Here is a 16,609-nt window from a genome sequence, read left to right as displayed (position 1 = left end):
TCCCCTGAAAGGTCTTGATTAGAGAAGGTGCCAGCTTGGCTTGAAGAGAAACTCTCTCTCCAGCACAGATTTTGTGCACCGGGCCTCTAGTATATATGTATGTGTGTGTGTATATATATGTGTGTGTGTGTGTGTGTGTGTATATAGTCCTGTGGGCTTGCAAGTATAAGCCTCGCTGCTACCAGAGCCAGTCTCTCTGGAGGTGTCCCTTGGTTGGTAGTCAGAGAGATTGTGGCTCCAGACAAGTATACACTCTTTTCTGGGTGATACAGTGAGCTGGAGCAAGGCAGAAGGAGACTGCCAAGATGGTGTCTACAACCTATGTTCCTTGAGAGCAGCTACGTAGGCCTTTAAGTCTGGGCCAAACCTGAAGCCTGCTCCTCAGCCTGAAGCTACTGGACAATTGTGTAAGAAGCCTCCTTCCTAGAAAGACTGGAGGTGTATCTCAATCCACTATCTGGGCAGTGCCCTGGGGGTGGTAGCCTGCTAATAATCATCTCTTTGATTGCCACAGTCCTGTGAGACCTAATAAGAATGCAAGACACCCCCTACCCATTCCTAACATCACAGCAAGGTGATCAAGGGGCAGCAAACATGTATAAAGCTCCCTTCCAGGAGACACTGGCACTCTGGAGCTCTGCAGAGGGTGAGCGTGATGCTAGCACTTGCCTTCTGAGGTCTCTGGAAAGGATTACAGTTTAATTAGAAGCCTGCCTCTCAGACTGCAGTCATGATGATTTGTTAATAGGCCTTCTTCACAGAAAGACTAGGCTCCTGGGCCTGTTGCCTCTTGCTGTGCTCTGGGGTTGGTAGCTGTTTAAAAAATCTTTCTCTGGCCCAGCTGGTGTGGCTCAGTGGTTGAGTGTCGATCTATGAACCAGTATGTCACGGTTCGATTCCCAGACCAGGTACATGGCCCCGCTTGCAGGCTCCATCCCCAGTTAGGGCATGCAGGAGACAGCCGATCAGTGATTCTCTCATCATTGATGTGTTTATCTTTCACGCTCTCTCTTTCTCTCTCTCCCTCTCTGAAATCAGTAAAAATATATTTAAAAAAATAAATAAAATAAAAAATCTTTCTCTGTTGGTTACAGTCCAGAGGGCCCACCAGTGTAAGCCCCGCTAGCCACCAGAGATAGGTGATGTAGAGGTGTCCCCTGGCAGCATTCACAAATATTGGGGTGCCAGACTGGGGTATGAGCTCTTTTCTGGGTGACACTGATTATTTTAGTCCCATGTAGCCAGGAACATAGCTCCCTTGGCCTCAAGAGCCAGGTGATCAAGGGCAGTTGCAAAAATTGGGGCATCAGGCATGTGGTAAGGCCTCCCTTCCAGGAGATACGGGTGCTCTGGAGCAGGGCCGTTTTTCCTGTTTGCCTGATGTGTAGTCGTCTAGTTGTTTTTTGTTTATTTGTTTATAAGAGGGAAAAATGTGTCTTTTCGGGGTAGTGAGTTCAGATATTTCTACGTCACCATCCTCTCATTGTGGTTTTAATTTGCATTTTCCTAATGACCAGTGACATTGAGTATCATTTAATATGTTTATATGCCGTCCATAATATCTTTTTGAAGGTGTGTCTTGAGTTTTTTGCTCATGTTTTAGTTATGTTTGTTTTATTAAGTTGCAAGAATTCTTCATGTAATGTAACCTCTCCTGAGCATATAGACAGCTGTCTTCTCCCTGTGTCCTCATGTGGTAACCCTTTGTGTCTGTGTCCTCATCTTCTATAAGGACACCAGTCAGATTCCATTAGAGCCACCCCAGTGACTTCATTTAACGTGAGTCACTTCTTTAGAGATGCAAGTTACACATTTTCCTCCTCTTTGTTTTTTATTTTATACTAGAGGCCCAGTGCAAGAAATTTGTGCAAGAGTAGGCCTTCCTTCCCCCGGCTGCCGGCACCGACTTCCCTCTGGCACCTGGGACCCGGGCTTCCCTCTGGCCACTGGCAGACACCTGGGACCTGGGCTTCTCTCGCAGCCCTGGCTTAGTCCGGAAGGACATTCAGTCTAATTAGCATGTTATGCTTTTATTATTGTAGATGTCCTAGAGTTTATTCTTTGTTAGTGCATAGAGGTGTTCATCATTCCTTTTCACAGCTGCAGGTATTCTCTAGGTAGATGTAACATGAGTTGACTGGTCCCCTCTGGATAGTGTTGGAATCATTTCCAGTTTTTTTTGCTATTACAAATGGTCCTGAAATGAATAGCTTTATGCATGTATCTTTTCTTATTTTTACCAGCTTTTCTGTGGAATCGATTCTGAGACATGGGATTGCTGGGTTAAAGGTTAAATTTATATTTCATTTTGTGTGGCAGCTGTTTTTTAAGCCACTTTTTAAAAATGCTTTTAACAACATTGTCAAGTAATGAGTGGCATGGTCTTTGCAAATTTCTCTGGCATTGTTAAGATTTTGTTTCTCTTTTTGAAGTTGTTTTATCTGTAAATACAAAACTGAAGTGCGTGTGTGTGCGCACTCGCCTATGTGTGTGTGTAGTCCACAGCATTCCTTCTATCTAGTGAACTGGGTTACTGTAGTTTCATACTGACCAGTAGATGCCGCTGTTGAATAAGAATGTTGGTGGGAAGGCTGCTGCATGTGGGCTGGTTCTCCAGCTACAGTTTAGACAACCCTTTGCTCTCTCCCTAAAGGGAGGGTGGCACAGAGGGAAGTTCCAAGGGGGAACTCCACAAGTGAAGAAGAAAGCCAGCTCTTTTTGGTGTAAGCTCCTCCTTGAGATTCCATGAAAATTATTGGTGTAATTATTTCTCTGTGTTGCTCTTAGGCACTCTTCTCCATTAACATTGACATTGTCATCCGTCCAATCCCAGCCCCCCTGTTCCCCTTAGCAATTTATAACCCATCTGCCTTAATCTGTTGTTTATTTCTTTTTTGTTGTTGTTGTTTTTACAAAAATGTGATTTGACATAAAAACCAGATGAGATTTCAGATGACTCGGTATGTAAAGCCTGGGGTTACTTCTCCCAGTCTACTACTGTGAAGAGATGCAGAGCGGGGCTGAGACAGTCAGGGTCTGTCTTGCCAAATCCAACGGTCTCAGTCTCCCTGGTAATTGACCTCATTTGCACTTGGTTCTTCCCTCCTTGAAGTATTTACTAAAGCACTTGGTGTTTGGAACCAACACTTAATTTGTGTTACTTCACTGGCTTCACCTAACATCTTCTGCTGTCCCTTCCTCTTCGTCCTCAGTAACAGACGTCCCTTTACTAGTTTCCTGGGTCACGGTTTCTCCACAGGTGTTACTGGCATTTTGAGTGAGATAATTTTCCCTTGTGTAGGACCCATTTATGGCAGAATGTTAAGTGCTCCTGGTCACTTCCTACCAGATGGTAGTAGCATTCCCCAGTCACTGTGCAATCTAAAAATGACCCCCTGTATTTCCAAATGTTCCCTGGGAAATACTGCTCTGGAGAATCCCATCAGGCCCTGGGGGCTCTGTGCACTCTCCATGCAGTAACTCCCCCCTTTCTGCCTCCAACATCCATCCTTCCTGGAACTTCAGACTCATCCTCGACTGCTTGCTAGTCACCTCTGCTTGTCTGTTTACTGATGTCTCGGCCTTCCCATGTTTAAGTGAGAACTCTCCCATTCCAGTAATGGCTCCACCACTCGCTCAGTGGTCTGGACTCCTCTTGTTTGTCCTCACATAGCACATCAACTTTATCACCAAGCCCTGCCACCTCTGCCTATGGGCCACTCTTTACCACTTTCACAGTTGCCATTCCGGCCTAAGGCATCATCTTCCCTGTCAGAACTGTTGCAGTAACAGCTTTTAAAACTATTTACTAGCTTGAAATATAACGGGACAAAGAAAAAAGTACAAGGAAGGACACATTCAGCTTAGGGAGGTCTCAGAGAGAGCATTCCCAGCCAGGGGAAGTGAGAAGGCTGCCAGCCCTCTAGAACCCCATGGGGTGGGCCCCCCACCCCTTGGCAGCTCTTCCTCACAGGAGAGTCTCCTCCTTGTTGAGCTTTACTTTTCCATCAAAGCATGCATTCTTTTCTTTTTTAATCTGAGGATTTAGGGTCATCACATGCTCACTTGCTTAAGCTGGTATCCTCTGTCTCTTTAGGGAGCATGCCAAAATGTTAAATATCAAGCTCCATAATTAATCCAGTGACATTTCACCTAGTATTTCCCTGTATTTTTCCAGAGGTGGATTCATAGGGGATTTGTTATAATTTGGTATAAGTTGTTCTGCATAGAAGCATGTTGGTTGCTACTTAGAATCTGAAGCTCTTCTGAGTGATGACATCAGCAAGTGGGAAAAAAGATTCATAGACATGTCTCTTGATGCACATATATCTGTGTTCGTACTCTATGAGGAGTTGCTGGGTCTTAGTAGGTAATAGCAACCTCATTTCCAAAATACCAACTTAAACTCCCTCCAGCAATGTGTTTTCATTGCTCCTTATCTGTACAGACACTTCTTATTTCAGTTTTCTAAATGAAGGGAGAGGGAGAGATAGAAACATCACTGTTGAAAGAGAATCATCAACTGGCTGCCTCCTGAATACCCCCCACTGAGTATGCAGGGCATGTGCCCCGACCTGGAATCAAATCATGACCACCTGGTTCATAGGTCCACGTTCAACCACTAAGCCACACCAGCTGGGCTGTGGCTTACCTTTTTACTCTCTTAAGTAATCTTTGGAATATTTTTTTTAAAAAAGAGGTATCTTTTGATGTCAAGAGTTTCTTACTTTTAATGTTCTTAATTTTTTCAGTCTTTTCCTTTATGGTTAGTACTTCTTGGTTATTAACTGTATTATTAGTTTTACTAGAGCATGAAGATATTCCCCTGTATTATCCTCTAGGAGATTTGTTGTTTTATATTTCATAAAACAACTGCAATTAATTTTGGGGATGTCAGCTTATTGATAAAATTTACATTTTTTCTAGCGTTTCATATAAATAGATTTCTTTCACTTAGTGTTTTGAGAGTAATTCATTTTTTTGGGGTGTGTCAGTGGCTTGTTCCTTCATTGCCAAGTGCTGTACACAAGATCACACCTTGTTCATTTACAGAGGATGGACATTTGGGTTGATTCCAGTTTGGGTTTATATGAATGAACTTGTATGAACATTCATGTATGCACCTGTGGGGATATATGTTTTCATTTCTCTTGAGTAGATATCCACCAGTAAAATTGCGGGTCTCAGGGTAAGTATACATTTAAATTGTTTTTATTAGAAATGGTCAAACTGTTTAACAGACCATTTTGCATTTCTACCAATGATGCATCAGAGATCCAATTGCTAAACTTGCCAATACTGGGCATTGCCTGTCTTTTTTTATTATTATTTTAGCAATTCTGTTTTGAATGAATAAAGGTATTTTTACAGATAAAGATGTAGAGCCACATCTTTTTGTGGTTTTATTTTTCCTTTTCCTTATGACTCACAATGTTGAACATCTTTCCACGTGCTGACTTGCCATGCATGTCTTCTTTGGATGTCTGTTCACATCTTTTGCAGTGTTTAGAAAACTGTACTGTGTGTCTCCTTTACTCTCATAGTCACAACACTTGTGAAAGTAGATGTGAGGGGTTTCCCTCCACCAGACAATTCTGTGACACCAGCTGGGTGCTCTCTAGTCCTGACACCATTTACCTGGAGATGATGTCAGATGCCAATTGTAAGTCCAGGTTGTCACCTGTGCTTCTGACTGATTGGCTATAAATTGACCCTCAGAGGGAAGAGATGTGTAGGGCAAGATATGGGGAAAGGGTGTGCAGCTTTGGTGCCCTCTCTGGGAGTGCTACTCTCCTAGCTCCTCTGCATGTTCAACAGCCTAGAACAGGGGTGGGCAACCTTTTTGTGAGTGCGTGCCAAAACCAGCAAAATCTCTGACTCAAAATTCTCCTGCGTGCCAACCCTAATTTTTTAAGAACATGTTACGCCTACTTGATATCTCTTAAGGTGTATGTATGTGAAGAACCTTGAAGAAATAATAAAATTCATTCGAGCAACAAAAACACAGTATATGATGATGAAAAATACATTTATTTTTTAATGTATACATGTACACTGATAGTCCGACAGAAAACTTTATCACTCCGTTTGATATTATCAGTGGGACTTTTGCTGCTGCATCACTGATGACAGAGATTTTACATCAGGTTTATATTTCATGACCTTCAGAGATATGCACGAGCTACTACTTTCATCCGTCAGGCTACTCCTATTATGAGACTTAACAAAATTCATCACTGAGAACAAAGATTCACAAGCGTATGTGGATGAAACCAAAACACTGGTCAGATCTAGGAAGGCAGGGAGAGTTAAGGCAGAAGCATAGAAATTGCTCTTCCCCTCTCTCGTCAATCCATGTCTATGGTCTTTAAGATAACTTGTTATGTAAAATTATTTATTTATCTAAGATGCACCTACACTGAATTTATCTGAAAAATAAAAAAGTCGATATTAAGAACAAAATTGTAAATGGAAGATTATAAGAGAGGGTTTTGCGTGCCAGCAAAAGTTACTGGCGTGCCATGTTTGGCACGCGTGCCAGGGGTTGCCCGCCCCTGACGTAGAAGCTCCCTGAACCTCATGCTATTGGGATTCTATGGAGTCCTCTCATAGGCATGATGGATCATTACCTCCATCTCCCTCGGGTGGGGGGGAGGGCTAAAAGTTCCAAGCTTATATCTAGTCACATTTCTGTCTTTCTGGGAAGCAGCCCTCATCCAGGAGCCACCCAGGAGCCCACCCACAGTCACCTCATTAGAACAAAAGACTCCTGTCACCCAGGGAGTTCAAGGGATTTAGGAGCCTTGTGTCAGGGACAAGGAGTTGGGCAGGACAGGAGCAGAGCCCAAATAGAATCAAAGATACTCCTGATTTTCTTATCACTTAAGAATTTCCAAGGGTTTCAGGAGCATTGTGCCAAGAGCTGGGAACAGAGACCAGCATTTATTTTTTATTATCTCACATGTCCCTTCTCTCCTTTTTCTTATATATTTTGGTTTTTTTGTACATAGTGTGAAATGGAGGGAAAGTTTTATTTTTAATAATTTTTAATTGATTTTTAGAGAGGAAGGGAGAGAGAGAGAGAGAGAAAGAAAAACATTGATGTGAGAGTGAAACATCTATCAGCTGCACCCCCCATATGGGGGACGGAGCCCATAAGCCAGGCATATGCCCTGACTGGGAATGGAACCGACAACCTTTTGGTGCATGAGACAACACCCAGTCAATTGAGCCACACAGGTCAGGGTGAAAAGTGCTATTTTTTTGTCTAAAGATTAGCATCATTTGTGGGAAAGCCTGTCCGTTCCCTTTGTTCTGTAGTACTTCCTTCAGAGTGAATTGAGGGTCTGTATTTCCATGGGTCTGTTTCTGGTTGTGCTCTGTCCTATTCCATTGATTTATGGAACTCTGTGCCAGCAGAGTAGGGGCACGTGCAGAAGGCAACCAATGGATGTGTCTCTCTCCCATTGATGTCTCCCCCTCTCCCCCTCTCCCCTCTCCCCCTCTCCCCATCCCCCCATCCCCCTCCCCTTCTCCCCTTCTCCCCCCTCCCCCTCCCTCTCCTTCTCCCCCACCCTCTCCCTCTCCCTCTCCCTCTCCCTCTCCCTCTCCCTCTCCCTCTCCCTCTCCTGCTCCTTCCTTCCCTCCCGCTCCCTTCCTCCTCCCCTCCCCCTCCTCCTCTGTCTAAAAATCAATGAAAAAATCTCGGGTGAGGATTAACAACAATGAAATTATTTTTACATGTTTCCCGTTATAATTGGTATCATTTTTATTACTTCCCTTTTCTAACTTGCTAATATATAGAAATGCAACTCAGTTATATATATATATCAAACTATTCAGCAGTATTGGCAAATGTACTTTTTTTTTTTTTTTTAAATATATTTTATTGACTTTTCACAGAGAAGAAGGGAGAGGGACAGAGAGCCAGAAACATCGATGAGAGAGATCGATCAGCTGCCTCCCGCAGGCCCCCCAGTGGGGATGTGCCCGCAACCAGGCACATGCCCTTGACCGGAATCGAACCCGGGACCCCCGAGTCCGCAGGCCAACGCTCTACCCACTGAGCCAAACCGGTTCGGCAGCAAATGTACTTTTTTAAATAATTTTTCTTTAGGTTCCTTTGGACTTTCTATGTATATTGGCACAGCATCTATGACTAATGACAAATTATTTTTTCTTTTCCAGTCCTTAGGCCTGTTTATTTAGCAGGGATTTGTTAATTTTATGTCTCTTTAAAAACCAATGTTTGGCCAGGCAGGCGTGGCTCAGTGGTTGAGTGTCAACCAAGGAACCAGAAGGTCACAGTTCAATTCCTGGTCAGGGCACATTCCCGGGTTGTGGGCTCTATCCCTGGTTTGGGGTGTGTAAGAGGCAGCCGATCAATGATTTTCTCTCATCATTGATATTTCTATCTCTCTCTCACTCTCCTTCCTCTCTGTAATCAATAAAAATATATTTTGAAAAAAACAAACAACGTTCATGTTTATAGATCTGTTTGCATGTTTCTTACTATTTTAGTGATTTCCTCAGCCCAAATGGGGCATGCATTTTGGCCTACTTCCTTACTCCTGTTTGCCATCCTTATTGCCCATGAGTTTTCATCTTCTTCTCATATTTCTGGATTTGTTCACTGGGAGTATCTCATAAAAACTAGGAGGCCAGGAGTTAAAATGACATTTCTTAGTGGCAGCTTCTAAGTTCCAGAGCTGGGCCTCACTGTTTTCAACAACTACATAATAATCTTAAATTGCTGAGCAGTGCTGCTGCTGACTTATTTCTTAGTATTTCTGCTGTCAGTGCTGAAGTCTGATACTCTGTGGAATATTACATTTCTGGGGCTCAGAGATTGTGCAGTGATGTTAGAGGCTGGCAGCTGGTCTGTGCAGTGCTCGATGTACTTAGTTCAGAGTCAAGCTTTTGAAGCCTCAGTTCTCCTCACATCTCTAGTTTGTCAAAAGTTGGCAAATAATATACTGTGTTTTTCAGTTGGAAAATAGTATACTGTGTTTGATTTATGAGCTTTAATCAAAATAACCAGCAGGAGTATTTTGGAAAGACAGTTAACTCTTTTTGTTTGTTTCTTCATCTGTAGAATGAAAGGGTTTTTAGTTCTAAAATTCTGCTTTTTTGCTTGGAATAAAGAATTATTCACATAGTCTTAATCAGAAATGTAACTGGAGCAGTCATTCACTTTGTACAAAGAATTTTGATCTGCTAATATGTATACTATATAATTTATAGTTTGTATAGTTTTTACAGTTGTTTTGTTAAAATGCCAACGTAATATTCATTCTGTTTCATTACGGTGTTACTTTTTAATTTTATAGAATTAACACTGAATCCTCCGGAAGGAATTGTGGCAGGTGAGACACTAAAGGTAACCTTTTTCTAATTTACTTTTAATAGCCAAAGCTGCCTTCAAAGTTACAATGTGGCTATTTTTCTTTTTCTGCAGGCCCCATGAATGAAGAGAATTTTTTTGAATGGGAGGCATTGATCATGTAAGTTAATCCTATGTGTTGTTAGTCTTTAAGACTTTACTGGAAATTAGACCTGCGCATCATGTTTGGCAGTGCAACTGTCCTAAGAAGTGTTGATCAGAAAAAAGGGTGTGTCTGAAATTTAGCTCTTCTCTAGTCTGATAATCTGAAGGTGGAAAACACAAACATTTATCCATAAGAAATGAAAGTGTTTCCTTAGCACCACCAGTAAAAGGTTTAGTAAGCATTATATATTTGTAGAGTTTAAGATAAATGTTGAATGGTCTGTGTTGTGCTGAATTAGTTTCAAACAGCATGGGTGGCTTTGGCTTCAAGGACTTCTGAGAGTCAAGGCTTTGAGGTTGAAAAGGCTCCTTCGTGTGGGGGTGGCCACCCCACGTGCGCACCAGGACTGGTCTTGCCCTCTGCCTCTCCTGTGTGCCTTGTCTGGCCTTCCATCATCCCTGACCGGAAGATACGCTCAGTTCTTCTGAGATGACCAGTGCGGTTCCTACCCAGTCTAGAAAGACTGTAACTGTGTTTCATGTGCAGTGATGTTGCTTAAAGAGCAACAAATAGACCTCTGACTCTAGAGTCTTCTATGGCTCTATGACCCAGGCTCTTTGTTTGCCTTCTTTATACCTTAGATGTACAATTTTTTGGCTATTCTTAGACTTAGTGTATTTCAAGAAAATGTGGTCAGGTAACATTTAGGTAGTTGAGATTTAAAATCAGTCCTCAGTTTTCTCATGAGATGAGGTCTTCAACTAGCTAGGAAGTTTTCCCGTTGGATGCAGTGCCCTAATGGGAAGGGACTGGGAGAAGCTTGAAGCTGCTGCATCAAGAGTGAACTCTGATTTCCGGATGTAATTTTAAATGTAATCAGACTTTCTAAAATTTCCTGGCATTTGTATGACATTAGTTCCTAATATTTACATGTTAGTTTGAGAAACAAGTTGCTGCGGTCATCTATGAGGTTAGATTAATACTAATATGTGAAAATTGATGTGAAGATAAGTTTTTTTATAAGCAAAAATGAGTAAACACTATCCAGAGACAGTACAGCATGCTAATGTTTCCTGATCATTTGTAATATCTTTTTTGCTTGGGTCCATGATACCCATAGTTTTCCTGTGTTCAGTGTTTCTGGCATGAGCATGTCTTTGCAGCGTGTATTTGTAACTGCATTGTGTCTTTCACCCCACAGCATGGGCTCCGGGACAGCAATGACCTACATTCAATGGAATACTGTACTCATGTTAGCGTAGCTGTTTGTATTTTTAAAGAAACAAGATAGCACACTGTAGGAACTTGTTCTGTAACCTGCTTTTCTCATTTACTGTATCATGTGCACTCCTTTGTGTTAACAACGACACATACACCAGGCAGCAGACCTGGTTGTAGGGACAGAATTTTGGAAGTCCCTCTGAGTGCAGAGGTCTGTGGGCACCTGGTAGGCCTTTTGTCTCTGGGAGGTAGTGACTGTGCACAGCCCAGGAAACTATTTAGAAGCCCTTAAAGGGACACATGAGCCTCTCACTATGGTTTTTCAATAGTGTTTATTGTTTAAAATCTGTTAGGGTAACTATTACTAATTTTAGACAAACAGTATAAAATTAAATCAATATTATGAAAACCTGTCTTAAAAAGTAATTAGAACTGTTTTTTAGGTAGAGCACTTCTGTGTTTGAATAAAGCTTTTGCTTTAATGTGGAATTCCCCTGCTTCAGGATCTTGTGAGTTTGTGGGTTTTGGTCCTGTTCCAGATCCTTTCACAAACAAGAGGCCGTTCACCAGTGTGCTTAAAACATCTATTAAGGAATTAACTGTCCTCCCATTGATTCGGCTCACCCTCCTGTCTTGGCAGACAGCTGGCTGAGTTTCTCTACTTAGTGATAGGTTTTCTTTCTTTCTTTTTATTCTTTGACTGTTTCTAGAGTTTCTCCCGTACCCTAGTGTTTGTAAAAGTCATGCTTGTCTCATTTTCCATTTTGCAGCTTACCTTCAGAGCCTCCATCCCAAATGTGCCGGGAAGAAAACATCTTTTCACATGTCCCAGACACACAAACACTGAGAGCCTGTTATTAGGGTACTTGTTCACAGACACAGGCATAGTAGGGGTGACCCTGAACCTCCATCCTGAAAGAACAAGACTGGGGGACTGGGGTGGGAGCACAACAAATTAATGAACAAAGAAGAACTAAATAATAAGATCACCGCTGCTCGTTGCCCGGTCAATAGGGGAAAATAACTCTGGTGACTCTCTGCGGAGCTTATGTTAGAGTTGAAGCCTGTATTCAGTAAGAAGGGCAGGGGCTTCCTATCAGACTGAGGGAGGTGGGCCAGCAGGGCATATGGCTGCCATGGCTTTATGGTCTTGGGCCAGTCACTCTGCTTCTCTTACCTTCACTTATCTGGATCAAAACAAAGAAGTTCAGCACCCTTTTCTTTCTTTATTTAATTTTTATTGATTTTTTTTTTTTTTTGAGAGAGAGGAGGGAGATCTATTGGTTGCCTCCCGTATGCACCCCAACCCACAACCTAGATATGTGCCCTGACCGGGGATCAAACCCACAGCCTTTTGGTATATGGGACGACGCGCCAACCAGCTGAGCCACTTGGCCAGGACTTTAGCATCCATGAACTAGTGGCTTCATGTTCTAAGGTCTGGCTGTGTGACCTCTTTGGCCCCTGGCTGTGGGTGTGGGGAGCTATCTGAGATCCTTAACTGTGGAGGTTGGACATGCTCTTTCTTTGGAGCCCTGTAGTATGGGGAACAGGACATCTGTTATATCTTCAATGGCTGGAAAAAAAATGAAGTTCCTAGGAATTTTGCCACCTTGTTTCTGTCCTTCCCCAGCATTCTTGAAGTAGTTGGCAGTGGTGACCTCCCTGCCTGGTCCATGGCCTAGCTGCTGTCCCCTCTCTAGACCAGGGGGATCTGTCGGTTGTGATAAAATGACAAGGACTTCCTCTTCCTGAATGGTTGGGGACCCTTTGCTGACTCTACCCCATGTTACTATGGCACATTTGGGTCCAAGCTGGGTTACCACCGTGGGTGCAAGGATCCCCAGGCTGTTGCTTCTCCTTAGGACTGGGCTTGACTTATATTAGGTGTGAACATCATGGTCACAGTAGCCACCCTTACATTAGGCTTTCTTGTTGACAGAAAAGTATCATAGAGCTCTCATGGGTGTTGTGCTACTAAAACAGACCTGAGACATTAAGATAGATGCTTATAATTTGTATTGTATTCTCTGACCAAACAGTCCCAAGCCCAAGAATTTCTTCAATAGAAGTGCTATTGTGATGATGATCTCAGTATGAGCCCTGGCCAGCTTGGCTCAGTGGTTAGAGTGTTGGCCTGTCCACCAGGAAGACACAATTTCAATTCCCAGTCAAGGGCATGTACCTGGGTTGCAGTAATATGGACATGTCATTGTCCAGTGTAATTTACAGATCATCCATACAGTGGAATGCCATGTGGCTCTGGAGGGGCTCAGGCAGAATCCACATACTGCCCTAGAGATGTGTCCACAGTGGCTATGGAGAGGAAGAAGCAAATTATGGAACAGCAGGTCTAGACCAGTGTCAACTGGGGTTGACCCCCCCCCCCCCCCCCATGGGACATTTGGCAGTGTCTGGAGACATTTTTGGTTGTCACAACTGAGGGGTAGGGGGAGCTCCACTACTGGCATCTAGTGGGACACTGCTAAACACCCCACAGTGCAAGGATGGCCTCTAACACAGCACGGGGCTGTCTGGCCCAAGATGCAGCAGTGCTGAGGTCGAGAAACCCTGGTATGGCTTGAGGCGTTGCCCCAGTGTAAAAATTTTCACAGCTTTGTTGAGATGTAATTTATATACCATAAGTTGTCCTGTATTAAGTGCATAGGTCAGAGTTTTTTAGTCATCATCACAATCCAGTTTTAGAACATTTCCAAGAAGGTCTTCATGCCCATTTGCAGTCAGTTTCCATCCCCACCTCAGCTGCAGGCAGCTCTACTCTCTACCTTAATAAGTTTGCCTTTTCTGGACTTTTCCTGCAAATGGAATCATAAAATACCTTGTCTTTTGTGTCTGGCTTCTGGCACTCAGTGTACTGCATAGGTTGCATTCCTCTGTGTCACAGAGTGTCAGTGGTTCCTCCCTTTTTGCTGCTGAGTCGTGTGATGGGCCCCATCTGATGTGTCTGCTCATCAGCTGATGGACACTTGGGTGTCGCCATGTTTGGGCTAGAGTGCTGCTGTGAACTGTCTGTGTGGACATGCTTTTCTGTTTCTTTTGGTTGGATACGCAGGAGTGGAGTTGCTGGAGGATAGAATAAATCTGTGTTTAACAATTTAAGAAACAGTCAAACTGTTTTCCACAGTAGCTCACTCATCATTTTATATTCCTACCAGCCGCAGGTGAGGGTTTTCATTTCTCCACTCTCCCCACACACACACTTGGTGTTTTCTGGTGTGAAGTGGGATCTTATTGTGGAATTTATCTGCTTTTCCTTGAGGACTACACGTGTTGACTGGGTTGTATTGCCGGTTCCCCTCATGGCCTGCCAGGCTCTTTGGGACCCACCTGGAAGTGGAAGGTGTTATGAAGCCGTGTGCCTTTCTTTTTTATGCTTCAGGCGGTTATGTCTTTGGAGCGTAACCGTCCTTAGTAATCCAGTTCAAGTTTAAGTACTAATGAATGGGTTTACAATCTTTATTATTTAAACCCTTGTCACATGTATGAGACATTTCGTTCGTGCGCTGTGACAAAACTGAAAAAGGGAACAGCAAAAGCAGCTTCTTCACCACCTGCCCCAGCTGGAGAGCCATGTGGGCTGTGGTGCTAGGACATGCCCAAGGGCAGGTGGCTCACACCACGCGCCTAGCTGCACAGGTGATCGGTTGTTATGGATGGTGCAGAATTGGGGTGCCAGGACTCCAGGAGGAAGCAGCAGGCAGCTGTCCCTCAGGCAGAGCGGACACTATGAACAGTGGTCAGGGTTAGACCTCCATGTTGCTCTCAGTATTTGCTCCTCAGCATCTGACTCACCTGAGGTAGTCATCAGAGGAGCGATTTGGAACAATTTCCTTTATAGAGTGCATCGTGGGCATTTTGCTTTAATACTCGTCTCAACAAATAAATAAGTACCTATCTCAGAGCTCTGAAATAATTTAGGCCATTATTTTAATTAATAAGATAAAAAATAATTTTCAGGCTTTGAAGAATGTATAGTTGCCTCAGATAAATAAAATGTTTTGTTTCCTTGGTTTTTCTTGTACATTTTTTCCCCTGAAGATTTTCAGATGAGGCATTTAGTGAAGAAGGGAGGCTATCACTTCTTTATTGCCTGGAGTATGGCACTAAAAGTTGTCCAAAAATAATACTAATTATGTCTCTCTGTCTTGCTTCAGGAATTTACTCGCTAGTGTTTTCCATCAGTCAGCTGGCATGCCACTGCCCACATGGGCCCAGCTGTAGGCTTGTCCCAGGCACCAGGACCTCTGGAAGAGAAAGGATCCCTGGTTTTAAACCAGTAGCGAACCAGAACATTTGAAAATCACTTTGATATTTAAGATGTGGGAACACTTTAGGAAATGTTTGATCATGTTTCTGAGGCTGCAGACGATCCAGTGGATTTTTTATTTTAAAGAAAGCTCTATTATGAGAAACAAAGAACTGTTATCAGAGTATTGAGCAAGTACCATTTGGCTCATTCCAAAAACATCACCCAGACATTTTTTTCCTCTGCTAAATCAGAGGTGCCAGAAAGACTGAAGCACTGGCACGCATTCCTGACATAGTAACACTGTTGCTTTTAAAGATAATATCTCTGTTTGCCCAGCCTCTGAGTTAGCAGTTTGAACTGTTCTACTCTTAATTCTGGGACTGAACTGATTTAAGACCTTGACTAAGTCATTTCATCCTTCGATATCCCAGCTTTGCTTAAGTGAAAGCAGCACTTCCTGACAGCTTTCATCAGAAGGACATAAGGAGTAAGGACAGAGTGGCACTTCCGTCTGCTTTGAGGTCTTCTGGAAAGGAGCCGTGGGCCGATGGGAAACCTCACGTGTGTGGTCTGTCCTGACCCTGTGTGCAGAAAGAAAGGCTTCCAGGGCACCATTCAGGAAGAGCACAGCTCCTGGCGGTGGTGGCCTGCAGTCCTGTCCCAGGCGTCTGCCTTCCCCTGCAGCTTTGCTGGGCCACCTCTCTTCCAGGAGCCCACCCCATTCCTGCCTCTTCTTGTGGCTTTCCTGTCCTGGTTTCAGGCCAAGGCTCTGGGCGCTGTTATGCAGTGACACCCTCCAAAACAAAGTACCTATTCACTGTGGCTTCTCCGTAAAGTAGCAAGGACACAGCTTTCAGAATCAAGATTAGCCTCTTCAATTGAAAATATTTAGCTCCACTGAACACTTCTTGCGTTGTTCCTGTTTTGAGCATTTTACCACAGCCCAGCCTCCAGGCTTGTGACTCGGTCCTGGTGTCTACTATGGTGGTGTCATTGAAAGCCCTTAGTGTTGGCACCAAATGAAAATAAAGCTCTTTTCTCCCTCCCTCCCTCCCTCCCAGTCTCCAACTTTAAACACGTATGCTGGTGTTTCTCAGTTGGTTGGGCATCATCCCATGCACCCAAGAGGTCACTGGTTCGATTCCTGGTCCAGGCACATGCACAGGCTGAAGGCTGGATCCCTGGTGAGGAGCGTGCAGGAGGCAGCTGATTGATGCTGCACTCTCACATAGATATTTCTCTTTCCCTCTTCTTCTTTCATCTCTTCTCTAAAATCAATAAACTATTCTTTAGTAAACATAACAAACAAATAAAACAAAACAATACACTGAATTCTTGACTTCAGGTTCAGGACGGCCTGAATCCTAAGCAGACAAGTAAGGACCTCCACGCCCAAACCTAGTGGCAGCTCAATTGGCCTCCAGCGGGACCTCCTACAGCACCGCAAATTTCTCCTCTGAAAACCTCCATTCCTATTTTCCAGACCACTTCCCCGACTCTGGGAGGACTTTCCCTCTATGGCCCTTTCCCCCATACCCCCTTGTCCTACCCGTCGACAACTGTCTTATCCACGGAGATCCATAACCTCACTCAACGACCAGCTTCGAAGATGGTTCCGATTCCCTCCCTC

The 16,609-nt window shown here is 43.6% G+C and overlaps 1 protein-coding gene across 1 annotated transcript in view; it reads left to right on the top strand.

The window, feature by feature from the left end:
- The window catches only part of UBE2G2 (ubiquitin conjugating enzyme E2 G2), a 25,205-nt gene that overhangs the window by 2,731 nt on the left and 5,865 nt on the right, over positions 1 to 16,609 (top strand). The window contains exons 2-3 of the mRNA XM_006099920.3: positions 9,330 to 9,365; positions 9,458 to 9,503. Coding sequence (XP_006099982.1) covers positions 9,330 to 9,365; positions 9,458 to 9,503 — 82 coding nt within the window. The remainder of the gene's footprint in view (positions 1 to 9,329; positions 9,366 to 9,457; positions 9,504 to 16,609) is intronic.

The sequence above is a fragment of the Myotis lucifugus genome, unplaced genomic scaffold, assembly GCF_000147115.1.
Source record: "Myotis lucifugus unplaced genomic scaffold, Myoluc2.0 scaffold_291, whole genome shotgun sequence".
Taxonomy (NCBI): domain Eukaryota; kingdom Metazoa; phylum Chordata; class Mammalia; order Chiroptera; family Vespertilionidae; genus Myotis; species Myotis lucifugus.
The sequence above is the reverse complement of the archived record's forward strand: the minus strand, read 5'-3'. Positions and strand labels throughout refer to the sequence as shown.